The sequence below is a fragment of the Falco peregrinus genome, chromosome Z, assembly GCF_023634155.1.
Source record: "Falco peregrinus isolate bFalPer1 chromosome Z, bFalPer1.pri, whole genome shotgun sequence".
Taxonomy (NCBI): Eukaryota; Metazoa; Chordata; class Aves; order Falconiformes; family Falconidae; genus Falco; species Falco peregrinus.
In genome coordinates, this window is record NC_073739.1 from 73,994,532 (window position 1) to 74,016,923 (window position 22,392).

At 56.1% G+C, this 22,392-nt stretch overlaps 2 protein-coding genes and 1 long non-coding RNA gene across 3 annotated transcripts; 1 reads left to right on the forward strand and 2 right to left on the reverse strand.

The window, feature by feature from the left end:
- The first annotated feature begins 34 nt into the window (after nucleotides 1–34).
- RGP1 (RGP1 homolog, RAB6A GEF complex partner 1) lies at nucleotides 35–11,005 on the forward strand. Its single transcript, XM_005231519.4, has 9 exons — nucleotides 35–167; nucleotides 644–783; nucleotides 4,045–4,181; nucleotides 4,555–4,638; nucleotides 8,356–8,505; nucleotides 8,586–8,732; nucleotides 9,173–9,300; nucleotides 9,545–9,722; nucleotides 9,938–11,005. The coding sequence occupies exons 2-9, from the start codon at nucleotides 668–670 to the stop codon at nucleotides 10,159–10,161; spliced, it is 1,164 nt and encodes a 387-aa protein (XP_005231576.1). The 5' UTR covers nucleotides 35–167; nucleotides 644–667; the 3' UTR covers nucleotides 10,162–11,005.
- Nucleotides 11,006–11,145: 140 nt separating this feature from the next.
- Nucleotides 11,146–15,018, reverse strand: MSMP (microseminoprotein, prostate associated). Its single transcript, XM_013294496.3, has 4 exons — nucleotides 14,941–15,018; nucleotides 13,307–13,463; nucleotides 12,556–12,664; nucleotides 11,146–12,147 (listed from the first exon to the last, which is right to left on the reverse strand). The coding sequence occupies exons 1-4, from the start codon at nucleotides 15,016–15,018 to the stop codon at nucleotides 11,958–11,960; spliced, it is 534 nt and encodes a 177-aa protein (XP_013149950.2). The 3' UTR covers nucleotides 11,146–11,957.
- A 124-nt stretch (nucleotides 15,019–15,142) lies between these two features.
- LOC129782746 (uncharacterized) lies at nucleotides 15,143–17,104 on the reverse strand. Its single transcript, XR_008744805.1, has 3 exons — nucleotides 16,969–17,104; nucleotides 15,859–16,052; nucleotides 15,143–15,292 (listed from the first exon to the last, which is right to left on the reverse strand). It is a non-coding gene; the product is annotated as an uncharacterized LOC129782746 (long non-coding RNA).
- Between the last annotated feature and the right edge of the window lie 5,288 nt (nucleotides 17,105–22,392).

Consider the following 22,392-nt stretch of genomic DNA (forward strand, 5'->3'; position numbering starts at 1 on the left):
CCGAGCATGCCCGAGCGCCGCCCGAGTGTTGCCCGAGCATTACCGAGAGCTGGCCGAGCGTTGCCCGAGCGCTCCCGAGCGCTGCCCGAGCTTTGCCGAAGTAGGTCGGGAGGGCCCCTGCGCGGCCGAGGGGAAGCCAGGCCGGGAGCGGCGAGTAGTGCGGAGCGGTGAGTGGGGCTGGGGCGGCCAGGGGTGGTGGCTGTGCGGGGCGCGCTGCCCAGTGTCCCTGGCCGTCCTGTGGGCGTTTGCGCTTGTGTGTTTGCGGTCGAGGCCACCCTGAGGCCCCCGGGCAGGTGTTGGCGGGGCTGTCCTTCACCCCCCGCAGTATGTGCTGACCCCCCCTTACGTCTGTGTGGAGCTGGGGGCGGGGGGTGTTTGTGTGTGGCCGGGGCTGTGCGTGTGTCCCCTGCACGCCTGGGTGGGTGGGTGGGTGTGGGTGGGACTGTGTGTCTGTGCCTCGTGTGTGCAGAGCCAGGCTGGCCGTAACCCATTTACACGCCCGTGTGCTGTGTCTAGACCCTTGGCTGGGTCTAGACCTCCCTGACTGCCCCACATGCCTGTGCCCGGCCTGGCTGTCGCCATTCTTGCTCTGTTACAGCACCCAGCCCTCTCTCCGTGCCCACTGTTGGGTTTTTCTTGGCAGGTGTGCAGCAGGGCTGTCCAAGCCATGATTGAGGTCTTGGCCAAGCTGGGCCGTGGGCCTGTCTTCCTGGCAGGAGAGGTGCTGGAGTGCGTGATCACTTTCACCAACCCATTATCGGCCTCATCGACGTCCGCCAGCAGGTACAGCAGCCCACGCCAGTGGGCCCTTCTGTGCATGAAGCCTTGAAGTGGCAGAGCTGTCTGGGTCCCTCAAGAGGGAACGGACCTCCCTCCCTCCTGAGCAGCCAGATGTAGTCATGGCTGGGTTGTGGGGCAATGGTGCCAGCTCAGCCCCTGGTGACTCCCCTGACCGAGGTACTCTTTTAAGGGTGCTTTGTGCCATCACTGTTTCAGAGCTGCAACTGACATAATTGTTCTGGTTTTCTGCCCCCAAGAAAGAGACAAAGAAAAAAGTATGCAGTTAGAGATGCTCTTAACTTCCCCTCAGGTGAGCCCTCAGTGACGGGATTACTGGCAGAAAATGAAGCCAAACTGGCTGTCAAAGCAGGATATCTAGTTACACCAGGGTGACAGTCTCACAGGGCAACATCCAGACAATGTCATTATTTCCTGCGTTTATGGAAGGACCTCTCTTTGTCAAGCAGCACACTGAGGTATTGGTGTAACCTCTGCCTCCAGAGCTGGCAGGCAGAGAGATGAGCGCTGCCAGGCGTGAGAAAGAGGCAGCCTTCTGTGGCAGCATTTTCTGTGGCCCAGCCTCCGAGTGCTGCATCTCCCCTGATCATTACTGTGTCTGAAATGGGTGTTGAGGAAATGCGAGAAGATGGGAGCTTCCTATATTGGCTCACGGGGGTGACTCCACATCATAATTAGTCGCCCAAAGTTTCCATGCCTGCTGAGTGTATGGCCTTGTCTGATTCTCCAGCAGGTGGAGAGTGCTTTCTCAATTTGAGCCCTTCTTGGGAAGTGTCCATTTCCAGCCCTGTCACGTTCAGCATCTCTTCATCACCAGCATGCATTTCACACGTGATTGTTTTGGTGAGCCCACCTTCAGTGCTTGCAATCTCAGCAGCAGCAAAGCAGTCTTCTGTATTACCACTGTAGGGCTTTATTGCCTTCCTCAACTTTCCATCTTGTCTTCCTGGTTCATCTTCCTTACTGCATTCAGCTTTTGAATTCAGCTCTGGCATAAGCAGCTAGCTTTCCAGAGTTTTGTCTTGTGCAGTGGCAGTGCGTTTTCCTGGTTCCAAAACATGTGGAACTGCAAAGGTGGCAGGTGGAACAGTTTTGGAGGTTCACAGCAGAGCTACAGGAGATTCATTTAGGAGTTTCATGTGTGTTGTGGTCCTTAAAGAAAATACCTCTTGAAAAAAGGAAATTTTTTAGAATAAAAGGCAGGTGACCAAACTGATGAGACTCAGCTAAGACAGTGGTGACACCACATACATTGGTGGCTTGGAAATTGAAGCTGTGAGGTGCTTAAAGGCAGGAGCCAGATCAAAGCACAGTCACTGCAACAGGGAGGTAGGCCCGTCAGGCACTAGAAGCTTTCGGGGCTGGAAGAAGCTGCAGTGCAGGTGGGGGAACCAAGAAGCACTCATTTCAGGCTTAGACAGAATGGAAGGATAGTAAGTAAATGGAAGATGGTGAATTTGATTGTGGTGTACAAGGCATACAAGAAACAAAGCTTTTCTGCCCAAAGCGTGACCCTTGTGAGCTACAGGAGTTGTAGGGGGAGGTGAGAGAGGAGGGAGATGACCTCACAACAGCACGGGATCCTTCTGCACCCTGCCAGCTGGACAAGCCAGGTCTATCAGCAGGAAGGCAGATAAAAGAAAGAAGGAAAAAAAAAAGATTTAAAATACAGTGTTTGAAAGTACTGTAATTATACTAAGCTTATATAAAGTTCATTGTCTCTCAAGCAAGACCATTTTTCTATTTCTATATAGCAGATATGTTACAACAGAAAACCTTTTGGCAGCCCTTGTGGAAAAGCCATGCTGGTACTTTTGAAGATACAGGATTACAGTTGTGGAGCTAGAAGTAACTGGGTAGAGTAACCAACACATGTTTGGGTAAGGGCAACCAGCACATACAAAAGATCAAATAGGGCGTTGTTAGTCAGCGGAAACAAATGCAGCACGCCCTTTTTTCTCTGATTCGTCTAGACGTTTAACTGCTCTGATGTGTCACATCAAGAGATACCTGCATGTCACAAAAAATCCCTGTGCCACCTAGAACTCTGGTGTCAGTGGTTACTAATCAGATCATGACGTTAGAAAACATACACTGGCTAAATTAACACCACCACTATTGAAATAAAGATAAGATGAGTGTTTTGGAAACTGAGAGGTGTCAGTAGCACCATGGGAGATGCCGTGTGGAATGGCTGAGGTCATAGCGGTGTTCAAAACATAAGACTGTTTTTCATGCTAGATGCAACCAATTCTTGTGGCTGTAGAGGCAGAGCAAAATGACCTCCTCTATAACTGTCAGTGAATCCTTTGCATCCTGAGGAGAAAATAGGTCCTTATTAAGGACCTGGAAGCATTATTCTCTGATGGTCTTATACAACCAAAAGTTGATGTTCTTGAGGGGGACAGTGCTGTGGGGAAGGAGCACCTCTGTGCCCCACCTGCCCTGAGGAGTGTCGAGCTTGGGGCAGCCGGGGTGCTGAGGGCAGGGGCAGCTGAACCCAGGTTGCAGGTGTTTGTTACTTTTGAATTTTCCCACTTCCCTGATGGTTGTGTTGTTACTGGTGGCACCTTGGAGTGCTGCTCTGCATGTCACTTCTGGCTTGGGATTTAGGTCTTCATGGCTAAAAGTCCTCTGCTGGGCCTGGCCCATGTGCAGCAGCTGGAGGTGCCCTCTCAAAGGTGCAGTCTGTGACCAGCTCCAAGCTGTGGCTGATGAGAAAGGTGACCAAGTTAGTAGGTCTTTGGAACAAATCTTGGGACGCTTGACCTCAGCATATTTGCTGGAAGATCCCTATAAGATTCTGCACAGGCTACCTGGTCTCTGTCCTTGTAGATGGGGTGGCTTCTGACTGCGCTGCTTGCGGTCTTCTGGCATGTGTGTACAGTGGGCTTCTTGGGGCAGGGGTGTTTCCTCGCTCAGTGTCAGTTCTGTGCCCAAGGTCTTGTGGTTTAGGCTACAAATATTGCTGCTGAATAAGATCCCTCAGGCCACAGAGTCAGGCCTTGGGTGAAACTGCTGTCAGCATCTGGGGTGGAAGTGGATTTGGGTCAGCACTCCAGCCCCAGCTTGCTCCGAATGCTTGTTTGGAGCAGGGCATCAGTGACAGTAAAGCAAGGCCTTCTTCCTTCCAGACAAGCAGTCCCACATGGAGCTGAGCAGCAAGAGCTGCTCTTCTCCCAATTCATGCTTGCTATAATCCAAGTTTAAAGCGCAGACACGACTATTGCTCTTCTTTGCTCTCAGTGAGATGCTGGCGTGGGCCAGCGCTCAGATCCACTGCCAGTTTCATGCCAGCGAGAACCGGGTAGCGCTCCCTCCTTCTGATGGCAGCAAGCACGATGTGCAGGCAGAGAATGAGACAGTCTTCGTCCCCAACAGAGGTGAGTGCCATTCTTATAACCCCGGGCAGGGACAGCAAGAGCACAACGAGCAGGAATCAAGCAGACTATAATGTGTGTCTTGAGGGCAGCATGTGTAGAAGTGAGTGGAAAGTCCATGTTGCTTTCCTTGTGTAATTCCCTGGTGATGGCTACTGCAGGACCTGGTTAATACTGGGATCAAAGTGGCACTAGTTTAGAGTGAAACATGAGGGTTGTCTGTCCAGCTGTTCTGGGAATGTCTCATGATCTGACCAGGGCATGAGATGTTTCCTCCTCAGCCCACTCCTCCCCGTTCCTCCCCAAGAGGATAAGGCCCAGCTGGCCTGGGCACAGCCCAAGTCTGGGCCGCATTCATGTGGTTCTTCTCTTCCAGGAGAGCGTGGTCAGTGTATCCTGTCCACACCACCAAAGATTCTCTTCTGTGACTTGCGACTGGATCCTGGGGAGTCAAAGTCCTGTGAGTCCTGTCTTCTTTTCCCCTGCTCAGAGAGCTCACCTCTGGGGAGCCCTGCTCTCAAAGCTGGCTTTGCAGAACTAAGTGCTGCAAGTGGGAGACCCTGGTGCTTGTGGAAGGCAAGATGCTGTGGTGGGAGTGTGAGTGCTAAGGAACTGCGTTGTCCAGATTCTGTTCTCCACCATATGAGGGCTGCATACTGCAATGTGTCCCTCAGTCCTGCCCCTGGCCTGCAGCCTTTGCTGTGTAGCTACAAGGCATGAAAAGTTTTGAAATACCTGGCTGCAGCTGAAGGAACAGTTATGCACACCTGCATTACCCTGCCTTTATTTCTTCAGCTGCACCAGAGTATTCTTGGGATTTAGGCTGGCATCCTTCTAAGGTCTGTGCTTCCTCTTCACGTTGTGGCTGTCCTGGAGATCACAGTCTTCTGCCTGTTCTGTTTTTCCTGCTGTAGAAGTGAACAACTTCTCATCTTCTCTGCTCAAAGCTCTTCATGTCTCCAAAGCCCTCAGACAGTGTCATTCCAATGGGTCCCCTTTAAGCTCTCCTTCATCACTACTTTCCCTTCTGCTTTAGAGAAATGTTTTTCCTTTTCACAAGGAAGTTGCAGCAACTCGGTTTTGTTGTACCAGGCAGCTTTCTCTACCTGAGTAGACAGCTGTGAAAATACAAGTATGTGCTGTTGCCTCGTTCAGTGGCTGCATGACCCTGTCTGTCAGTTCGTGTTGGACCTCCTTTGCATTCTGGCAGCCCGTGGTCTAGCAGCAACATAACGTTAAGTGTTGCAGGCTGCGTGTGGAGAGCTTCTTTGGGTTGTCCTAGGGATCTTCTGGGAATGGTTCGCAGAGACCTCTCAAGTCACAGAGCAAAGGAAGCAGAGAGGCAGTGCCTGTGGTGGAGGGGGCTCTGCTGGAGTATTGAGCTCTGGGAGGTGAGAGCAGAGGTGCAAGTGAGACCAGCAAGTTGCAGGCTGTGAAACTGGAACTGTGAAACTTTTGAAACTGCGGTCTCCTGCCTTTCTAGGCTTGGAGGAGCCTGACTGGAGGGAAAGGCGGACAGGGTAAAACCAACCTGGCTTTGGCTAGGTGCTTTGCAGGGTGGGGCAGTGCTGTTGGGAGCTGTGCCTCCTAAATTGGAAAGCCTACTGTCTGAGTATGTATTCTACAGCACCATGTGGGGGAAAGGAGCTGGCCCTGCCACATTGGAGCCAAGGACCACTGTACTGAAAGTGGCTGTGCCAGGGAGGAGGAAGTGGTAGAAGTCTCAGCTGGCCTGAGGCTCATCTGGATTCTCCTGTGCTCTGTGCTGCTGGCAGGTGTGGGGCTGGAGCATCCAGTCCCTGGGATCAGGGGAAAGACCCTTTCCCAGCACATCTCAGGCAGGCTTGGCAGTTGCTGGGAGAGCAGATTGGTGACTACAGTCCAACCTCCAGGTGGCTGGGATGAATTGAGAAGATTTCCTTGTGTGCAGGCTTTGTGGGTGGAAGCTGTTCAGCTCCCAGCTAATCTAGCGATAGTCTGTCCTTCCCGGTGATGCTGCACTGTGTGTATCCATCTGCTGGGCCACTGAGTGACACTGGCACAAGCAGCTGCACCTGCCTTTCACTTGGATGCAGCCCCATAGCAAGAACACAAGCTCTTCCACATTTTGAGGATCCTTTGCTGTGTGTTACAGCCTTTCCTCTTGGTTGTGTGATGCGCGCATCTATAGCATGTGTCGTGTGTGATGCTGCTGTGTGTGGCATTGGGCTTTTTAGAACTGAAACCCCTGTATCACAGCCCCAGCTCTGCCAGGCTGCTCACATCGATCCCATCGGCTTGCTGTACCGCTCGTCTCACACGAGACTGCAGCTGGCATGCTTGCAGATCATTCCTGGGGGCTCCTGCCAGCTCTGTGGAGGCAGAGTTAAGGCTGTGTGGGTGTGTATCTTAATTCTTCATTTCCTGTTTTTCAGAAGTTTTGAGTTTTCCTGCACAGTTTGGAAAGGCAAAAAAACCTCCACCCAGAAATCTTAATTCTGCTTTAGCAAAGTACTATGTTATTAAACTGTAGCCAGAGCTGGCACACATAGCTGAGGTTGTGTCAGGCTGTCTCTTGATAAAGGCCTTGTTTTCAGTTGCTGACCAGCTTATTCCCCAGTATCTTCCCCTGGTTATGGTGCCTATATGTTGAAGTTGACTCACCTCCTAGCCCTTTGACACACTGCCCAGACTGAGCTCTTTAAATTTGTCACCATAAAATATTTTCTCAAAGCCCTCAAGTAATTTCTGTGGCTGTTTTTGCCTCCTCTCCAGTTTTGTAATACCTTTAAATATTTGGTAGATCACAGAGAGGGGAGGAAATAGAAGCAGCCCAGACACAGGCCGGCAGCCCAGCCAGAGGGTGCAGTGGGTGGGTAAGGAAGGCATCCATAACACCAGGAATGTACTTCCTTCTGGGGTATGCATGGAAGTTGGACTTCCGAAGCCTCAGCATTCCTGTGCCAGGTAGCAAACTGCCCGTCCTCCTCAGACAGTGGTGGTCCCTGCTCAGAGAATCCTCATTGGGCATGAAGGTCTTTGTGAGCACTCTTTTTAAGCCTGGTACAGGGGGTTACAGCAGTCTTCTTCCTTCCTTGGAAATACCTGATTTTCCTCCCTGTCAGGACAGTTCTCAGCTTTATACGCACCCTGGTCCAGCAGAACAGCCCTGTGTTTTAAGGTGTGACAACCTGTGGATGCTGTGCACTAGCATAGGCTTTTTTCTTCCTTCCAGTCCCATTATTTCAAATCTAGAAGTTATATTTCAAATGTAACACTAGCTTCTAATCTAAGCCTCGATGTTTAGGATGTACCAAACTTGGGGAAGGATCTGTAGTTTCACAGCAGGATGCTGCCATTCCTCTGGCAGGGTATGCCTGCATTATGGTGGGGAAGTCAGAGAGGCGGAGTCTTTCCACAGTTCACTGTTTGCGCCTTTCTTATTATACAGCATGCGGTTTGGGAAAACTGTAGAAGTGTTCACACTGCGTCAAGAAGGGTTGTGGTTTGTGTGGTGTCCAAGGGGCTTTGGGAAGGCTGAATGTGGTATAAAGCCAGGCCCCAGCATCTCAGAAGTCTCAGTCAGAGGCTTTGCAGTCTAAGTCATCAGTCTGTCAAGGGGCATACGCCACAGGTTGTTGTGAAGGTCTCTTAATTGTTTCTTGGCCATTTAGACCAGTACTTCAGAGAAGAACACAGGAAGAACCTAATTTTTGCTGCTGAGTTTGGGTTTTGGCAAATATCAAGAGGGGCACATTGGCACCTCTCTGCCATGTGGGGCAGAGCCCTGAGGAAACCTCAGGGTGTCACTGCATCGTGAAAGCGATGTGCAAAGGAAGTGCGCAGAGGCAAATCCAGGTTGAACTCGTGATGAGTAAGTTTAGCTCTCATGTGTTTGTGTTCCTGGATTTTACATCTTTCACATTCTTTTGAGGCAGAGTTGAGTGTGTGTGGTTGTATGTGCTGGAAGCAATGTCTGGATGACAGTGCATGTGATGTGAGGAGCAGTGCGCTGGTGCAAGGAAGCCGGGGATGTGCTTGGCCTGCTGTGGAGAAGAGGAGACAGCAGAAAGCACCAGCCACTGTCCCTAACTCAGCACCATGGCCCATCCTAACCCTTGCTGCAGGGAGCCTGTGAGCAACAGCTCCCGGAGCTTCTTTTGGCCTTCAAAGACAATCTTCTCTGTGCTCCTTGCAGATTCATACTGTGAGACGCTGCCCATAGACGGCCCTCCCTCTTTCCGGGGACAGTCGGTGAAGTACGTGTACAAGTTGACCATCGGCTGCCAGCGTGTCAACTCCCCCATCAAGCTCCTGCGCGTACCCTTCCGTGTTCTCGTGCTGCATGGTAAGGCCACATGCTGCCTTTCCTGCAGACATGGGCCTGGCTGCACCCTGCCCTGCTGACACTCTCACTTCCTCCCCCAGGGCTCAAGGATTACCAGTTCCCACAGGATGAGGCTGTTGCACCCTCAAACCCCTTCCTGGAGGAGGAGGAGGGCTTGAAGAAAGATTCTCGCCTGGCAGACCTGGCAACAGAACTGCTCATGGTGGCCACTTCCCGACGCAGTCTGCGTAGGTCATATCCCTTGCTTGAACCTGCTGTTCTCACCTGAGTATGAAGCACAGCTCAGGGCTCACTATAAGAGTTTCTTGCTGGCAGAGTGAAGCTCCAACTGGGGCTGTGGAGGAGCTCCATCAGAGCCTGCTTGGGTCAGAGTTTCCCAGGGTCTCCTCCCAACCAGTCTCAGGCTCTTCCTACTGCAGTGAGAGAGACCCTCTCCCCAGCATACTGCAGCCAGCCTGTGGTGTGCTTGCGCTCACTGCAGGCATTTCTCAAAAGGAATGCCACCTCCAGGGGCTGTCCTTCACACCTAAGCAGCAGACGTGGGGTCATGTCTGCTGGGCTCTGTGATTAAGCCAGAGTGCTGTATGGAGCAGAGCCTCTTCTTGCTGCGACCCTTTCCCCACTTCTTATTGCTGCAACCCTTTCCCCGACTCTTACTGCTCCACAGACCTGTATAACATCAGCAACACTCGTGGGAAGGTGGGGACGTTCTGCATCTTTAAGACTGTGTATAAGATCGGAGAGGATGTCATTGGGACCTTCAGCTTCTCAGAAGGGGACATCCCATGTCTGCAGGTTACTGCTCGCTGTGGGGAGAGGCAGGGTTTCAGGTGGGGGAGAGGGAGTGGGGATTGGGGTAGTATTGGGCTGCTGTGGTGTTTCTACTGAGGGTTTCTAGTGGGACCCAGCTGAGACTCCTTAGGGTGTGGGATGGGGAAGGGCTCCAGTTCTGAGCTCGTTTTGGAAATGGAGGCCCCAGGGCTTTGCATCAGGACCCTGTGAGATTGTGTGACCAAGCACCTTGCCAATTGCCCTGCAGTTCTCTGTGAGCCTGCAGACGGAGGAGAGCATCCAGGAGGAGTTCCAGCGCCGGCGGGGACAGCCGGTCTCCTTCAGTACGCATGCCCGCCATCAGGAGGCCTGCCTGCACACCGCCCAGAGCAGCTTCAGCCTGCCCATCCCACTCAGCTCTACCCCAGGCTTCACCACCAATATCGGTTAGTGGCCACCAGGGAAGGGACCCACCCCTGCTTCTCTCCTGTGATATCCCCAGCCCAGCCCTTGCTCAGCAGAGGGCTGTGTCCTGTGGGAGGGAGCTGGCCTGCATGAGTGGGCTTATTTGCATGCCCCCTTGCCTGGACAGCCAGTGCTGAGGCAGCTCTTGTCCCCAGCCATTGTGGTGTTGGCTGCTGACCCCTCTTCTTCCCCACAGTTTCCCTGAAGTGGAGGCTGCACTTTGAATTTGTGACCTCTGGGGAGTCGGTGGGGACTTGCTTGGTTCGTGGGAGCCAGTCGGAGGCCGTCACCTGGACTGGGGTGGAGCAGATGGAAGTGGACACTTTCAGCTGGGACTTGCCCATCAAAGTCCTTCCCACCAACCCCATCCTGGCTTCCTATGTATCTCAGTTCTCCAACACTAACTCCATCACCATCTGAAGTGGGGACAGCTGGTAGGGGCTTGTGGTGCCACAACCGTGTGCTGTGGTGGGAGTGGTGGGCAGGACTGTCACTGGCATGCATCCCCTTGGGTTCATCTGGGACACCCAGGTGAGCATCAGGCAAGTGTCCCATCTGCAGCTGAAGGAGCACTGTGCTTGTTGCCATGTCGTGTGCTGCAGCCCTTGGCTGGGAGCTGGACCCTTCCTGCTTGGGTGAAGGTGCAAGTCCCAGGACTCATCAAAAAGAAATCTGCCTCCCAGGGAATGGCCTGATGTGCCTTTACCCCATGAGGGAACTTCCAACAGGGAAAGGCCCAGCCCAGGGAAAGGAGAGGGTGAAATGCCTGTACCAGCCTTTGGTAAAGGCTGTGCTCCTGCAGGGAGACCCCGCAAGCAGAGATCTGGTGTCCAGGTGAGGCACAGTGGCCACCTGGGCTGGGTGGGAGCCTGCGCTCCTGCCCTGGCACACGCTCTGTCTCTTGTGAGGGGTGTCTCACACGCACAGCTTGGTGCCCCCACCACCCTCACCCAGAGCAGCCAGGTTCTGGCAGGCCAGCCCTGTGCTGCTGGCATGTGCTGGTGTCCTGGATGCAGCCACATCCTGTGGCAACACGATAGTGGTCATCGGAAACTGAGAAGTACTTGGTGCCTGAGCTGTGCTTCTGGGCACGAAGGCATCCTGCTACTCTCAGGATCCTTGGGGAGCTGGAGTGAATGTGTGATGTGCATTCAGGAGCTGGGATGGAGGACTCCCTGCTCAACAGCCAGCTCCCCATTTCTACCAAACCTTCCAGAGATTTCTTCTTTGTATGGAAAACTAATAAATGTCTGATTGTACAAAACAGCCTTCCTAAGAGCCTTATTCCTCCACTGTTCCCATTGGTGGAAAGAGTCCACCTTGTGCGACAGTCACAGGCTGGAGACCTCCTCTTTCTAATACCTTTATTGCAAGAACAGAAACATCTACACAAGGCTCTGCACAACACAGGCATGGCACCAGCTGGCTCAGGCTGCCAGAGCGGCCAGCTCCACCCTGCCACATGCAGATTGCTTCAGCTCCCTGAACCCTAGCGGGGCACCCGGCTCAGTGTCCTGCTCTGCTGCTGGGGATGGGGGCCTCCCCTGGGGACATAATCTTCTAGTGGTTTCCCCCACTCTGCCACCTGCCCCGGGCTGGCTCTGTTGCAGTATTGCCCAGGGCTGGCGTGCAGTGCTGGAGACCCCCTGCCGTCCCAGGAGCCGCAGGAGCAGGGGTGTTAGTGGTTCCAGAGGTGGGTTGTGCCCCTCGCACTCTAGGGCAGAGAAGGAGCTGGCCAGGGTGCGTGGGTCCTGCACCAAGGGCCGTGGTGCTCCCCAGCGAGCTCCCAGCAGCTGCTGTGTGGGGGTGGGGTGGTCTGGGAGGGAGGAGGGACTGCTTAGCTTAAAGCTTGAGGCGGGATGACAAGAATGCTGGGATGCAGGCTAATCTGGTCCTGTAGCCCTTTCTTTAGTAGCTGGAGGTTTCCTGCCCACCTGGGAGGAGATCCCGTAGGATCTGCATTCCTGTAGTGTGCAGGGTGTCGGGTGGGGTGGGGGCCCTGGTTCAGTTCAGGAAGCTGAAGGCAGAAGCAAAGCCGTACTGTGGCAGCGCTAGGGTGTAAATGTTAACTCAGTACCATAGTGTGTGGATAGTGGTTTCCCTTGAAGGTGGCGGCAGTGATGTCTCTACGGGATGCGGCAGGTCTGGAGCATGCGGGGGGTGTGCTCTGGAGGAGGGAGGATGATGCTGAGGGGTCGCAGCGCTCTGCCAAGCCTCTATCTGGTCAGCCCCGCGCCCAGCAACTTGTTGCTCAGAGGCTCAGGGGTGCCAGCTGAGCCCCACTCGTGCTCCATGCTCTCCACGCAGGGCAAGCTGGGGTTGGCCTTCTGCACCACCGAGATCTGGCAGGTCTGCGAGTCGTAGTGGGCCTCACACCAGTCAGGGAAGTCAATGGGGTGCTGGGTGCTGTGGAAGAGGGCACGGTGCCATCAGCTTCCCCTGGTTTGTGCCACGGGGCTGCTGGCAGGGCTGTGTGGCTTCCTGTGCTGCCAGCCCCCCTGCCTGGGGCATCTCCCAGGTCAGCTTGGACAAGCTGGGCCACATCTGGGCATCTCGCTGTGCTGAGACGTTCCCGACCCCCCTGCTTTGTCTCCCCAACTCACCCCACCACCCTCAACATGCCGGTGGGCTCCTGCCCACCTCTGCCCCTTGCTCCCCACAGTCTGGTGCCCTGCAGCCCCTTGGGGCTCTGACATTTGCTTGGCTGCAGGTAGACCCACACAACCTCCTCCCTGCGGCAGGCACAGAGGTGCCACAGCAGGGCAGCAGCACTGGCAGTAGCCCACCCCCAGTGCCCCTCAGCCCCTCGCTTACGTCTCACAGCAGCCCACGCCGATGGGGTGCAGGCAGGTGCAGAGCAGGCAGTTGGTGCTCAGCCACGACTCCCCAAGGGAGAACTGCTTCCCCTCGTACTCACAGGGAGCTGCAAAGGAAGTGAAGGGCACACATGAGCCTCCACTGGGGTACATGGGAGCCTCCGTGGCACCCCTGTGCCATGAAAGAGGAGACGGGAGACATCATGACCACCCACCCACCCTATGCTACAGACGATAGTTGGTGGCCTTTCCACCACCCTGCAGGTATGGGATGCGCAGGCATCTGCTGAGGGTGATGCTCCTGCCCATCCTCTCCTAGCCATGCCCTGCAGCTCTCCCCACTACCCCAGGGGCCTAGGGCAGAGGCAAGTGGCTCTTGCATCCATGGAGAGGGCTTATCCCGTGACCCTCGGAGTCTGAGCATCTCTGCAGCCCTGGAAAGAGGCAGCAGGGGAAAGACAGGCAGCCCTCCTCCCTTCGCTGCTCGTCCTGCACGCTCAGCCCCAGCCGGGCTCCTGCCAGGAGCTCGTCATGGCCCAGCGAGCTGTTTCTCAGCCAGAGCCCTGGGGAGCTGTTCTGTGGTTTATAGACTGCTCCTTCCACTCATCACTAGCCCACGATCACGCTCCTGAGCTCAGCACAGTCCCTCCTGCGCTTCGCAGGCACGCAGTGCAGAGCCCTGCCACCCTGGGGAAAGCTGAGGCCTCCTCTTCCCATCCAGCCTCTTCCCACCTCACCTCCCTGCTTACCTTTAGCCTGGAAGTAGCATTTAGCCTGGGAGGCTGGCAGCTGGAGGAGGAGGGAGAGCAGCAGGCAAAGCCTGCCCCAAGCACACCCCATCTTCTGCGCTCTCATGGCCACGGCCGGTGTTGAGCTGGTCTTCTTCACCGAGGTTGCCTTGCTTCTCTATTGCCCTTGCTCTTTCCCTTCTCTCTCTCTCTCTCTGCGCCTTTTTAATGCTCTTCCCCTGATCCCAACAAGAGATATTTATAAAGTTCAGCTTTACGACCCTGGCCACCAGCTGTGCCCCACTGGAAAAGTTGTAAAACTCATTTCCTGATTTGAAAGGCATGAAAACAAGAGGTAGGATCAAGATTTTTAACAAGCTGTGAAAAGCTGATTCATGCCCTCCAGAAATGTCTCCAGTTGGAAGCCCCTGTGGGTGCAAGGCTCTGCAGCAAGGGGAGATCCAAGGGACCCCAGCGGGGTTGCCCTCAGCCATGCAGTGAGCATGCAAGTGGTGAGCGTGGGAGACCCTGGACCCCAACCAGGAGAGCTCCAGGCTCCCCTCTGGTTACGCTAAGCCATTTCTGATCCTCCACAGTGGCCAAGGTCTCAGGAGCATCCCATTTCACAGAGCCTGGAGCAGCACAGGTGTCCCATCAACAATCAGCATAGGATGCAACGGCACCATCCCCTGTGGGTTGGAGATGCTTGCACCCAGCTCCCAGGTACTACAGTATGGCAGTGTCACCCCAGGCTGGGCTGTGGGCCATGCCGGGCTTGTAGCCACGCATGGGTTGGGGGTGACAGCTGGTTTTTTTTGGCAGGCAGTACAGCGATTGCCACTGATGCAGGGCAGGTGAGGAGGGGTCTGCACAAGGCATGACCCAGGGCTCATCTGAGCAGCGTGTGCGGCACCCACAAGATGCTGGAGCTGAGCAGCCCCTTCCAGAGGCTAGAGACTGGCCCCAGCAGAGACAGAGAACAGGAGGGGTGAAATCAGGAGGCAAAGGTGCATTTGGGCAACAAGGGACCTGAGAGCAAAATGAGGGGCTTGGCTGGAAGCAAGAAGCTGTGGGAAGATGCCACGCCACCCAGGGATGTGCCGGTGGTCTGCACAGACCCTCAGCCAGAAGGTCTGCCTATGGTTTGAACTGATAAGGCTGTTATCAGCTGGCAAAGTGAGGGAATGGGCAAGATGGAGGAGGTCAGAGCCCTGGGAGCCACACGGCCCCGAAGAGCTACAAGCAAAGGGCTGAATTGCCAAGAGAAATTTGCAGCCCTTGTCAGAGGCTCTGCCGGCAGCAGGAAACAGGGCTCCGGGGACGGTCCAGCCGGTGGCTCAGCCAGCACCGCGCCATGCCGGCAGCAAGGCAGCAGCAGTAGCGGTAGCATATGTGGGTCATCTGCCCCTGCATTAAGCTCCCTGCTTTCTGAAAGTTTGGGACAGGTTTACACCCTGACGCGTGAGGCTTAATATCCCTTCCAGAATTTGTGTTGGCATCCATTATTATAGCTGGATATTTTTGTTATCCCCATAAATGCCCAATCCCTCCTTGAATCCTGCTAAATTTTGGCCTGAGCATTTTCCTGTGGCAGCCTAATTAAGCACAGAGTGAAAAAAAAAAATGCTTCCTTTTATCCGCTTTGGATTCGCCACCTTCAGATTTGAAGGCATAGTCCCTTCATGCTGGTGCTCTGGGCCCCCTTGCTGTCCTGATGCATCCCTGTCCTGCATCTTGTGCTCTTGCTCCCAAGGGATCAGCCCTGGCTCTGCATCCTCTCTTCCCTCAAACAGTTATCCTAGTCATCTCATAGTGCCCTGGATGATGCTGTGCCTCCCTGGCAGGGTGGCTGGTGGATGGCAGTGAGGGTGGGATCAGTTGCGAAAGGTGTTTAATAAATCTGAGAAGTTCAGAGTACCTGTGAATAACTTGCTGACCACGGGGACATGAGCCGAGATGAAGTGTATCAGTAACAAAGGAAACTGGCCCTTCGGTGCAGAGTTCTTACTATATAAGGGAGATGAAAGCATTCGTCAGAGCAGTAAATTAATAGTCCTATTGTGTGTTTGGAAAAAGAAGTCTGGCACACTAGCAACCACAATTAAATAATCCATCATTGTTTCATCACTGAGTACAGCAAATGTTAAACAAAAGCAGTGAGCTTCATTTGGAGGCAGGCATGATTTAGCCAGGCTTCCAGAAGAGCACTGAAAATCTGGGATGAGAGCATCTCTTGCCTGTGTGGAGGGGCACTGCCCCTGCTCCACTGGGGACACGGGGAGGCATTCCCAGGATTTCTGTAGCCACTCTGGTTTCCCAAATAGAGGGTTAAGGCTACCAGCCCACTAGTGGCCTTTGGGTATTTCATCAAAGCAGCTTGCTGGGTAAATGCAAAGGAGGAAGGAAAAGGGGGTCAAGACATCCCTTGGAACGTTACAGAGGGACCTGGGCAGTGAAGTGCCCTCCATGCTGTGTCTGTGTGTCAGGGGACAGGGCAGATGTTCCCCCCACAGGCCCTGCTCTTCCCTCTCCTGGTCACTCTTCTTCCCACACTTTGCACTCCTGGCACCCACCTGGCACCAGCAACCCACTCCAGAGCATTTTGTTCTGGCTCATACGGGAGGGGGCTTGCAGCTTTGGAAAGCAGCAGCTGGAGTTGGACTTGATGCTCCAGAGCTTCAGCTTGGTACCCGAGGGATGCAGTAGCTGGAGGAGCTGACACCCTCTCTGGCTGTGCTAGCTGGTGCATCCTGCAGGAGGTTTCGCTCTGAAAAGTGAAAGGGGGCAGCCGGTTTTGGTGCTCACATCTCAAGGGGACAACTGAGACCTGGGGAAGAGCCACAGAAGGGGTGCAGGAGCTGGAAGAAGTGCCTTGCTTTAAGTTCAGTCACTTTATCAGGCAGAGGCCAACTGTAGGGACTGACTACATGTCCTGGCATGCCGGTGAGGAGCAGTCAGCACCCTTGAGCATCCCAGGTCTCTACAGAAGGTCAGATCCGTGCCTCAGCATCCCCCTGGCAGGACCCAGCTGCGCCTGCCTGGCTCAGCTCTTGTGCTGCAGTTGTGCCCAAGAAGGGCTGGGTGCTGCACCCCACAGCATTGCTGGCTTCCTCTCCAACAAAGGTTGGGAGCCCCTCTGCAGAGCTGCTGTTCAAGCCCCTGGTGCCAGAGGATGGGACCCTGTGGACAGGCAGGCACAAGCACCCGAGCCAGTGGGTGCTTGGATGGGGTGAGCTCTTGTCAGCAAGAGGCATGGGGGTAATAAACGATGCTGGACAAGTTGCCATCAGCAGGATCCAGGAGTGTTATAAAACCTGAATCTCCTGAGCCTTCAGCTGGGACTGCAGCTGCAGAGCAGGAAGCAAACAGGATCCCGGCTGGCATTGTGAAAGCAAACACCATAAATCCGAGGAAGTGCTGCGATTGCTGTTTTAGGCACTGGGGAGCTTGGCTTCTGCTCCCCACAAGTGCTTTATTTTCTCTCTAAACAGAAGAAAAGAAAAGAGCCCAACCCCAACTTATCACTGGGCTGAGCTGTCCCAGTGCTGCCTTGGGTCCTGGGGAGGCTGTGGGATATGGGCACTTCTCACCCAGCACCTTGAAGATGCTTCAGGCCCCAGGGCAGCAGGGAAGGGTGCAGGCAGCACGCAGGTAGATGCCAGCTCTGAGTTATGTCCGCTCACCTGAACACTCACCACTCCTCGGAACGGCCAGATCCCAGGGAGAGGTGATCGGGGGGTCAGAGAGAACTAGGCAACCAGGAACCTGGAAGGGGGACAGGAGGGGACAAAGAGTTACCCAGGGAATGACAGACAGCTTACTCCATCCTTCCTCCTGCAGCTAGTAAGCCAGATGGGATAGACTGGAAGTACAGGTGGGATCAGAGCCAGCCCCACCAGACTTGCTCCAAAAAGGGTACAAAGCAGAGGGGACATGATGAAAACCTTCATGTCACCTTACTCTGTAGGTTGGCTACATGCTGCATGGAGTTCCATGTCACTAGAGGAGCATGGGTGGGAGGCTTGCTGGTATGCCCTGTGTCTCCCACGGGTGTCCTTGGCCTTAGCACCCACACTCTGACCCTACTCGCAGGGTAGAGACATTCCCACCCCATGGGTTGGGTGCAGTGTTTTGCAGGGGCTCTACAAACCCGGGGTGGATGGTGTCTGTGGGGTGGGGTCTGCTGTGGGCTGGTGTTGGTGGGTCCTCAGCTGTGGGATGGGGTCTGTTGTGGGATGTGTCCATGGGTCCCAAGCCATGGGGTGAGGTCTGCTGTGGGCTGGTGTTGGTGGGTCCCCAGCTGTGGGATGGGCTTTGGCCACCCCAGGCTGTGTACCTTCTCCCTGCAGCTGGTGGCAGGCTCTGTGGTCTGGGCAGCCCCATGCCAGGGCTCCCTCAGGCTCCCTTGCCCTCTTGCCCTCTCTCACATGGTCTCATACTCCCTTGCTCACCCCCATGCTCCATCCCTCTCCATCATCCTTTGGCACTCTCCCGGGCCATTTATCCCAGCTGTGGCTGCTCTGTGCCAGGCCAGATTTTGGCACCAGTGGGTTAGCCATGCATCCCTGCTGCCTTCAGCCCTGGCAGGGTGCTGGCACCCACCCTGGCACCCCAGGTACCCCAGTACCCTAGGTGTGCTGCAGCCTGTGGCTCTGCCCAGGCTCCCCTCAAGGAAACGTGCCGGGAGGGTGAGAGGTGTTTAGGAAAACAGGTCTTGGCACTTGCTGGCCATCCCGGGAAAATAAAAACATCCGGGCGGGCAGCCGCATAGTGAGTGCGAGAGGCCGGCACTCCATAAATCCCCTGGAGCAGGTGCTTTGTAGTCGGCACAAGGAAATGAGCACATTATTCAGCTCAGCTTAAACCCCGAAACGTTTCCTGTCCTGTGAGTCAGAAATATCCCTGGGAGATCATTCCTGGGCCACGCAGGAGCCACACCAGCCAAAAAAGTGCCATGTGCCTGTTGGGCCTGGGGAACTGCTGGGGAGGTCAGGGGTCTGGGCACCCCATAATGGAGGGAGTTTTGTCATGGTAGTGCCATGCCACTGGCACTGACCCTGCCTATGTAACTGCTCTGGGATGTGCTGGGGAGCCCCTGGGGACTCCCAGACCTGTCCTGGGCACCATGTTCCGGTAGGTTGCAGTGACAGGGAGAGCCCCAGGGACACTGGGGCTTTCTGAGTCCTGGATGGATCCCGCAGATCTTCTCCGACCTCTCTCTGGGATCAGAAACACAGATCCCCCTGCACTCTGTATCACCCCAGTGTATCATGGGCTGCTGATTGGCACCCATGGGAGCGCCTCGGAGTGCCACCCTGTTTTAGAGACATCCTACAAGAAAAGTCAAAGATGGCCAGTGGCTTCATGGCGGAAGAGACCACCTGGGCATGGGCCTGGGAGTCCCAGAGCAGATGGAGGGCAAAGCAATGCAGCAGGTGCCCCCAGCTTGGCACAGTCAGTGCTTGTAGGGTGTCACTGTGGGTCTGAGGCATGGAAAGGTGTGGGTGCTGGGTGCTGTCCCTATGAACACTCAGGGTAGGGGTAGATGATACAGCTGCTGCATTATCCATATTTTTTCCCTTTAAAATATTTGCTTCTATTCAATTTTTTTCCACTAATTGGCACACAAACCCCAAACGCAAACTGCTCCCATCCCTGTGTGTTTCACGCCCACCTGGCCATAGCTGCCCTGACCTTCTGGAGGTGTTCCTCTCCCATTTGGGATGGAGTGGCTCCTACAGCACTGGGAATGGAAACCCTAGCAGGACTCTGGCTCCCACTTGGATGGAGATGGGGACCCTCAGTGGCGCCTTCTCCGTCCCTGCCCTCTTCCTATGTCTCTCCTTTGCAACCCTGTTTACAGACCCCAGCCTCCAGCAGGAGGCTGCTGCTGCCCATTCATGCTAGACCTTGCTGTGACCCAGAGCCATACATGCCCTGGCACAGCAGTAGCTGCATGACTCCTTCACCTGGCCCTGGTGCAGCCAACTGTGCCGCATGTGGTGCCTGCCATGTTCTTTACATCCACCTCCTGAGGATGACAGGTTTCTGGCCTCACTCTTGGTGCAGAGGTGAAGGCGCTTGGCAGGGCCCTGCAGCCTGCTAGCTTGCATTACTGTGCCCCAGGAGTTGGAAAAACACTTTTCAGCAATTAAACAATCATCAGCATTGGGGACCTGGGGCTTAGTTATGCTTGCTGGGAACGTGGAAAGCAAGATGGGAACTTTGTGGGCATAAGCTCCCCGGGGTGGGTGGGCATGGCTGTGCCCTTGGTGCCCACCATGCTCTGGTGCAATGTGAATACCACCATGTGCCACGATGGACTGCCGCAGACCACCACGGACCACCATGGAACTCTGTGGACTGCCATGGACCACCATGGATGACCATAGTCTGCCATGGACCATCATGGACTTCTGTGGACTGCCATGGATCACCGTAGTCCACCACAGACTACCACAGACCACCATGGACTATCATGGACCTCCATGGACTGCTATGGACCACCATAAACTGTCACAGACCACCAGAGGACAACCAGAGGTGTCATGGACCACCAGGGACTGTCATGGACCACCACGGACAGCCATGGACTACCATGAGCCACCACGGATTACCATGGACCACCACTGTTCACCATAGACCATCATGGACCTCCATGGACTGCCACAGGCCACCAGAGACCACCACAGATTTCCCCTGACCACCACAGACTGCCACAGATTGCCATGGACCACTGCAGACCACCGGGACCAAGGTGCTGGGCACAGCCCCATGGAAAGAAAACCTGTCAGCTCCAAGATGTGGGAAACCAAGTGCAGGAAGACTGAAACTCAGCACGAGAGCAAAGGGTGTTACAAAAACCCTAAAGCATGGTGACACCCAGCCCCACACACCCCAGGGAGCAGGCAGGGGGGGCAGCGAGCACACCGAGCCCCATGAGACCCCATCCCCACCTCAGCTCCTCGGCCACCACGCGCGCTTGTGGGGGGGCCCTGGTCCCACAAGGGACGCAGAGGTGTGGCAGCCCCTGTGCCCTCCGGGTGTCCGAGCGGCGGCGGGCACGGCGGGGCACGGTGCAGCCGGTGACCCCAGCCGTCGGGGTGCGCGGTGCCCGGTGTACAGCGCACCGGCGGCGGTGACCGGGCCCCCTCTACTGGCATGTACGCGCAAAGACGGGGTGCCCTGGCACCCACGGCCCCTCCCCCGCCCAGGGCACCCCATGCACCCATCCTGCCTGCAGCGAGTCCCCCCGGGGGCTGCCTCCACGCTCCTCTGCCTTTTTTTCCCCCCTTAATCTTTTTTGTTGGTGGTGTTTTTTTTAACTTGCCAGGGTTGTTGCCTCCACTGGCTGCATCCTGCCTGCCAGCAGGTCCTGAGAGAGCTTCAGCACCTCCTAGACAAGTGACTCGCTGCCTGCTCCCTGCCCGCTGCAGGCAGGGAGGGGACAGGCTGCAGGCTTTTCCCACACAGGCTGCTGCCAGCCCCTTTGCCCGCTGCTGCACCCTGCCCTGTGCCACCAAGTGAGCCCAGCTCAAGGCTTGAAAATGCCACCGTGGCTCAGGACACGAGCCCTGTGGCTGGGCTGCCTGGCCTGGGGGCATGTGAGGGGCACAGAACCTGGCACCGTCGGCGCCCTGGCAGCCCCCAGCAGCAGGGCAATTTTACAGAGGCTGTGGTCGCTGGTGGGATTGTCACCAATCCACCATGCCTAGCCCCACACCCCATGGGGGAGCACGGCCAGACCCTTCCAGGTTCTCCTATATTTGTTGCCGGCTGGGTTTCACCGTCCTGCGGCAGCGCTGTCCTTCATCTCAGGCACTGCTGCCGGCTCCGTGCCGTGGCTGGACGTGGGTATTTATAGCTGGCAAACCAATCTGCCCGGCTCGGGTTGTGCCGGCCTGGATGAGCTGAGCTCCGTGACCCTGCAACGGGAAGGACCTGCCACTCATGGTGGGGACACCTGCAGTGGCACCAGCAGGGACAGCAAGAGGGGCCGTGATTCCTGGCAGCCCCAGCCGCTGAGGGACCCATGCTGGGTCACCCCAAGGGTACCACACGCCTGTGACTCTGTTCTGCTCTGGTGTCCTGCCCCAAATCCCAGGAAGGGACAGGGACTCCCTGCCCACTGCTCAGCACAGCATCCCTCACACATCCCACACCCGACGGGACCTTGCAGGGACAGCGGTACCAGCAAGACCAGCGGGGTCCCTGTGCAGCCACTGGACTCTGGCTGCAGTCCTCTCTGTGCCCCACACATGCATGTTGCCCCCCCCCCAGCTCTGAGCCATGGGGCAGGGGCTGTCAGCGCGAGCACACACCCCGCCATGGGAGCAGGCAGCAGGCTGGGAATGAGAGGAATGCACCGCAGGCATGCTGCGCCCGCCGAGCCCCCCCTGCCCCAGTGAGGCCCCCCCCCTGCAAACGCAGGGCCCGTCTGTGTCCCCCGAGGCTGTGGCAGGCCCCCAGGCAGCCGGGGCTGGCAACGCCTCGGGTCCTTCCCCAAATCCCTGGGGAGGACCGGCACTGCCCTGCCCGGGTAATCCCAGCTCCCATAGCGTCCCGGGGGGTTGCGCAGGGCTCCCTGCACCACAGCTAGCCCTTGTCCCCAGAGCGCTCCCCTGTGCTCCACGGACTGTCCCTCGGAGCCTCTGCTCCCCACACAGTCCCCCACCCTCCTACCCCACCACCCCACAGCCCTGTGTCCCATTGCACAGGGGTTGGAGCCCTAAAACCCACCGTGGTGACATGCCCACTGCCTCCAGCCCCCCCCCGGCATCCCCTGCCCTCAGCCCCCCCTAGCTCGACCGCCCCGGCCAGGCCATGTATCAAGCAGGGACAGGCAGCGGGGACACCAGATCCCTGTGGCGTGGCCCCCACTTGCACCCTCCGCTGCTGGGAGGACATCCTGCGTGTCAGCGTTGTCTGGATGCCCAGGGCACCGCACTTCTCAGAGCCTGATTCCCCGGTCGCCCCCTGCATCCCAAATCCCCCGACCTCCCCAACCCCCTCCCCTGCCCCCAGTAGGGATACCCACACCCAAGGCACCGGATGTTCCCTGAAAGGGAGGGCCCCCTCCCCAGAGCCCAGCTCGCCCTGCACCCCAC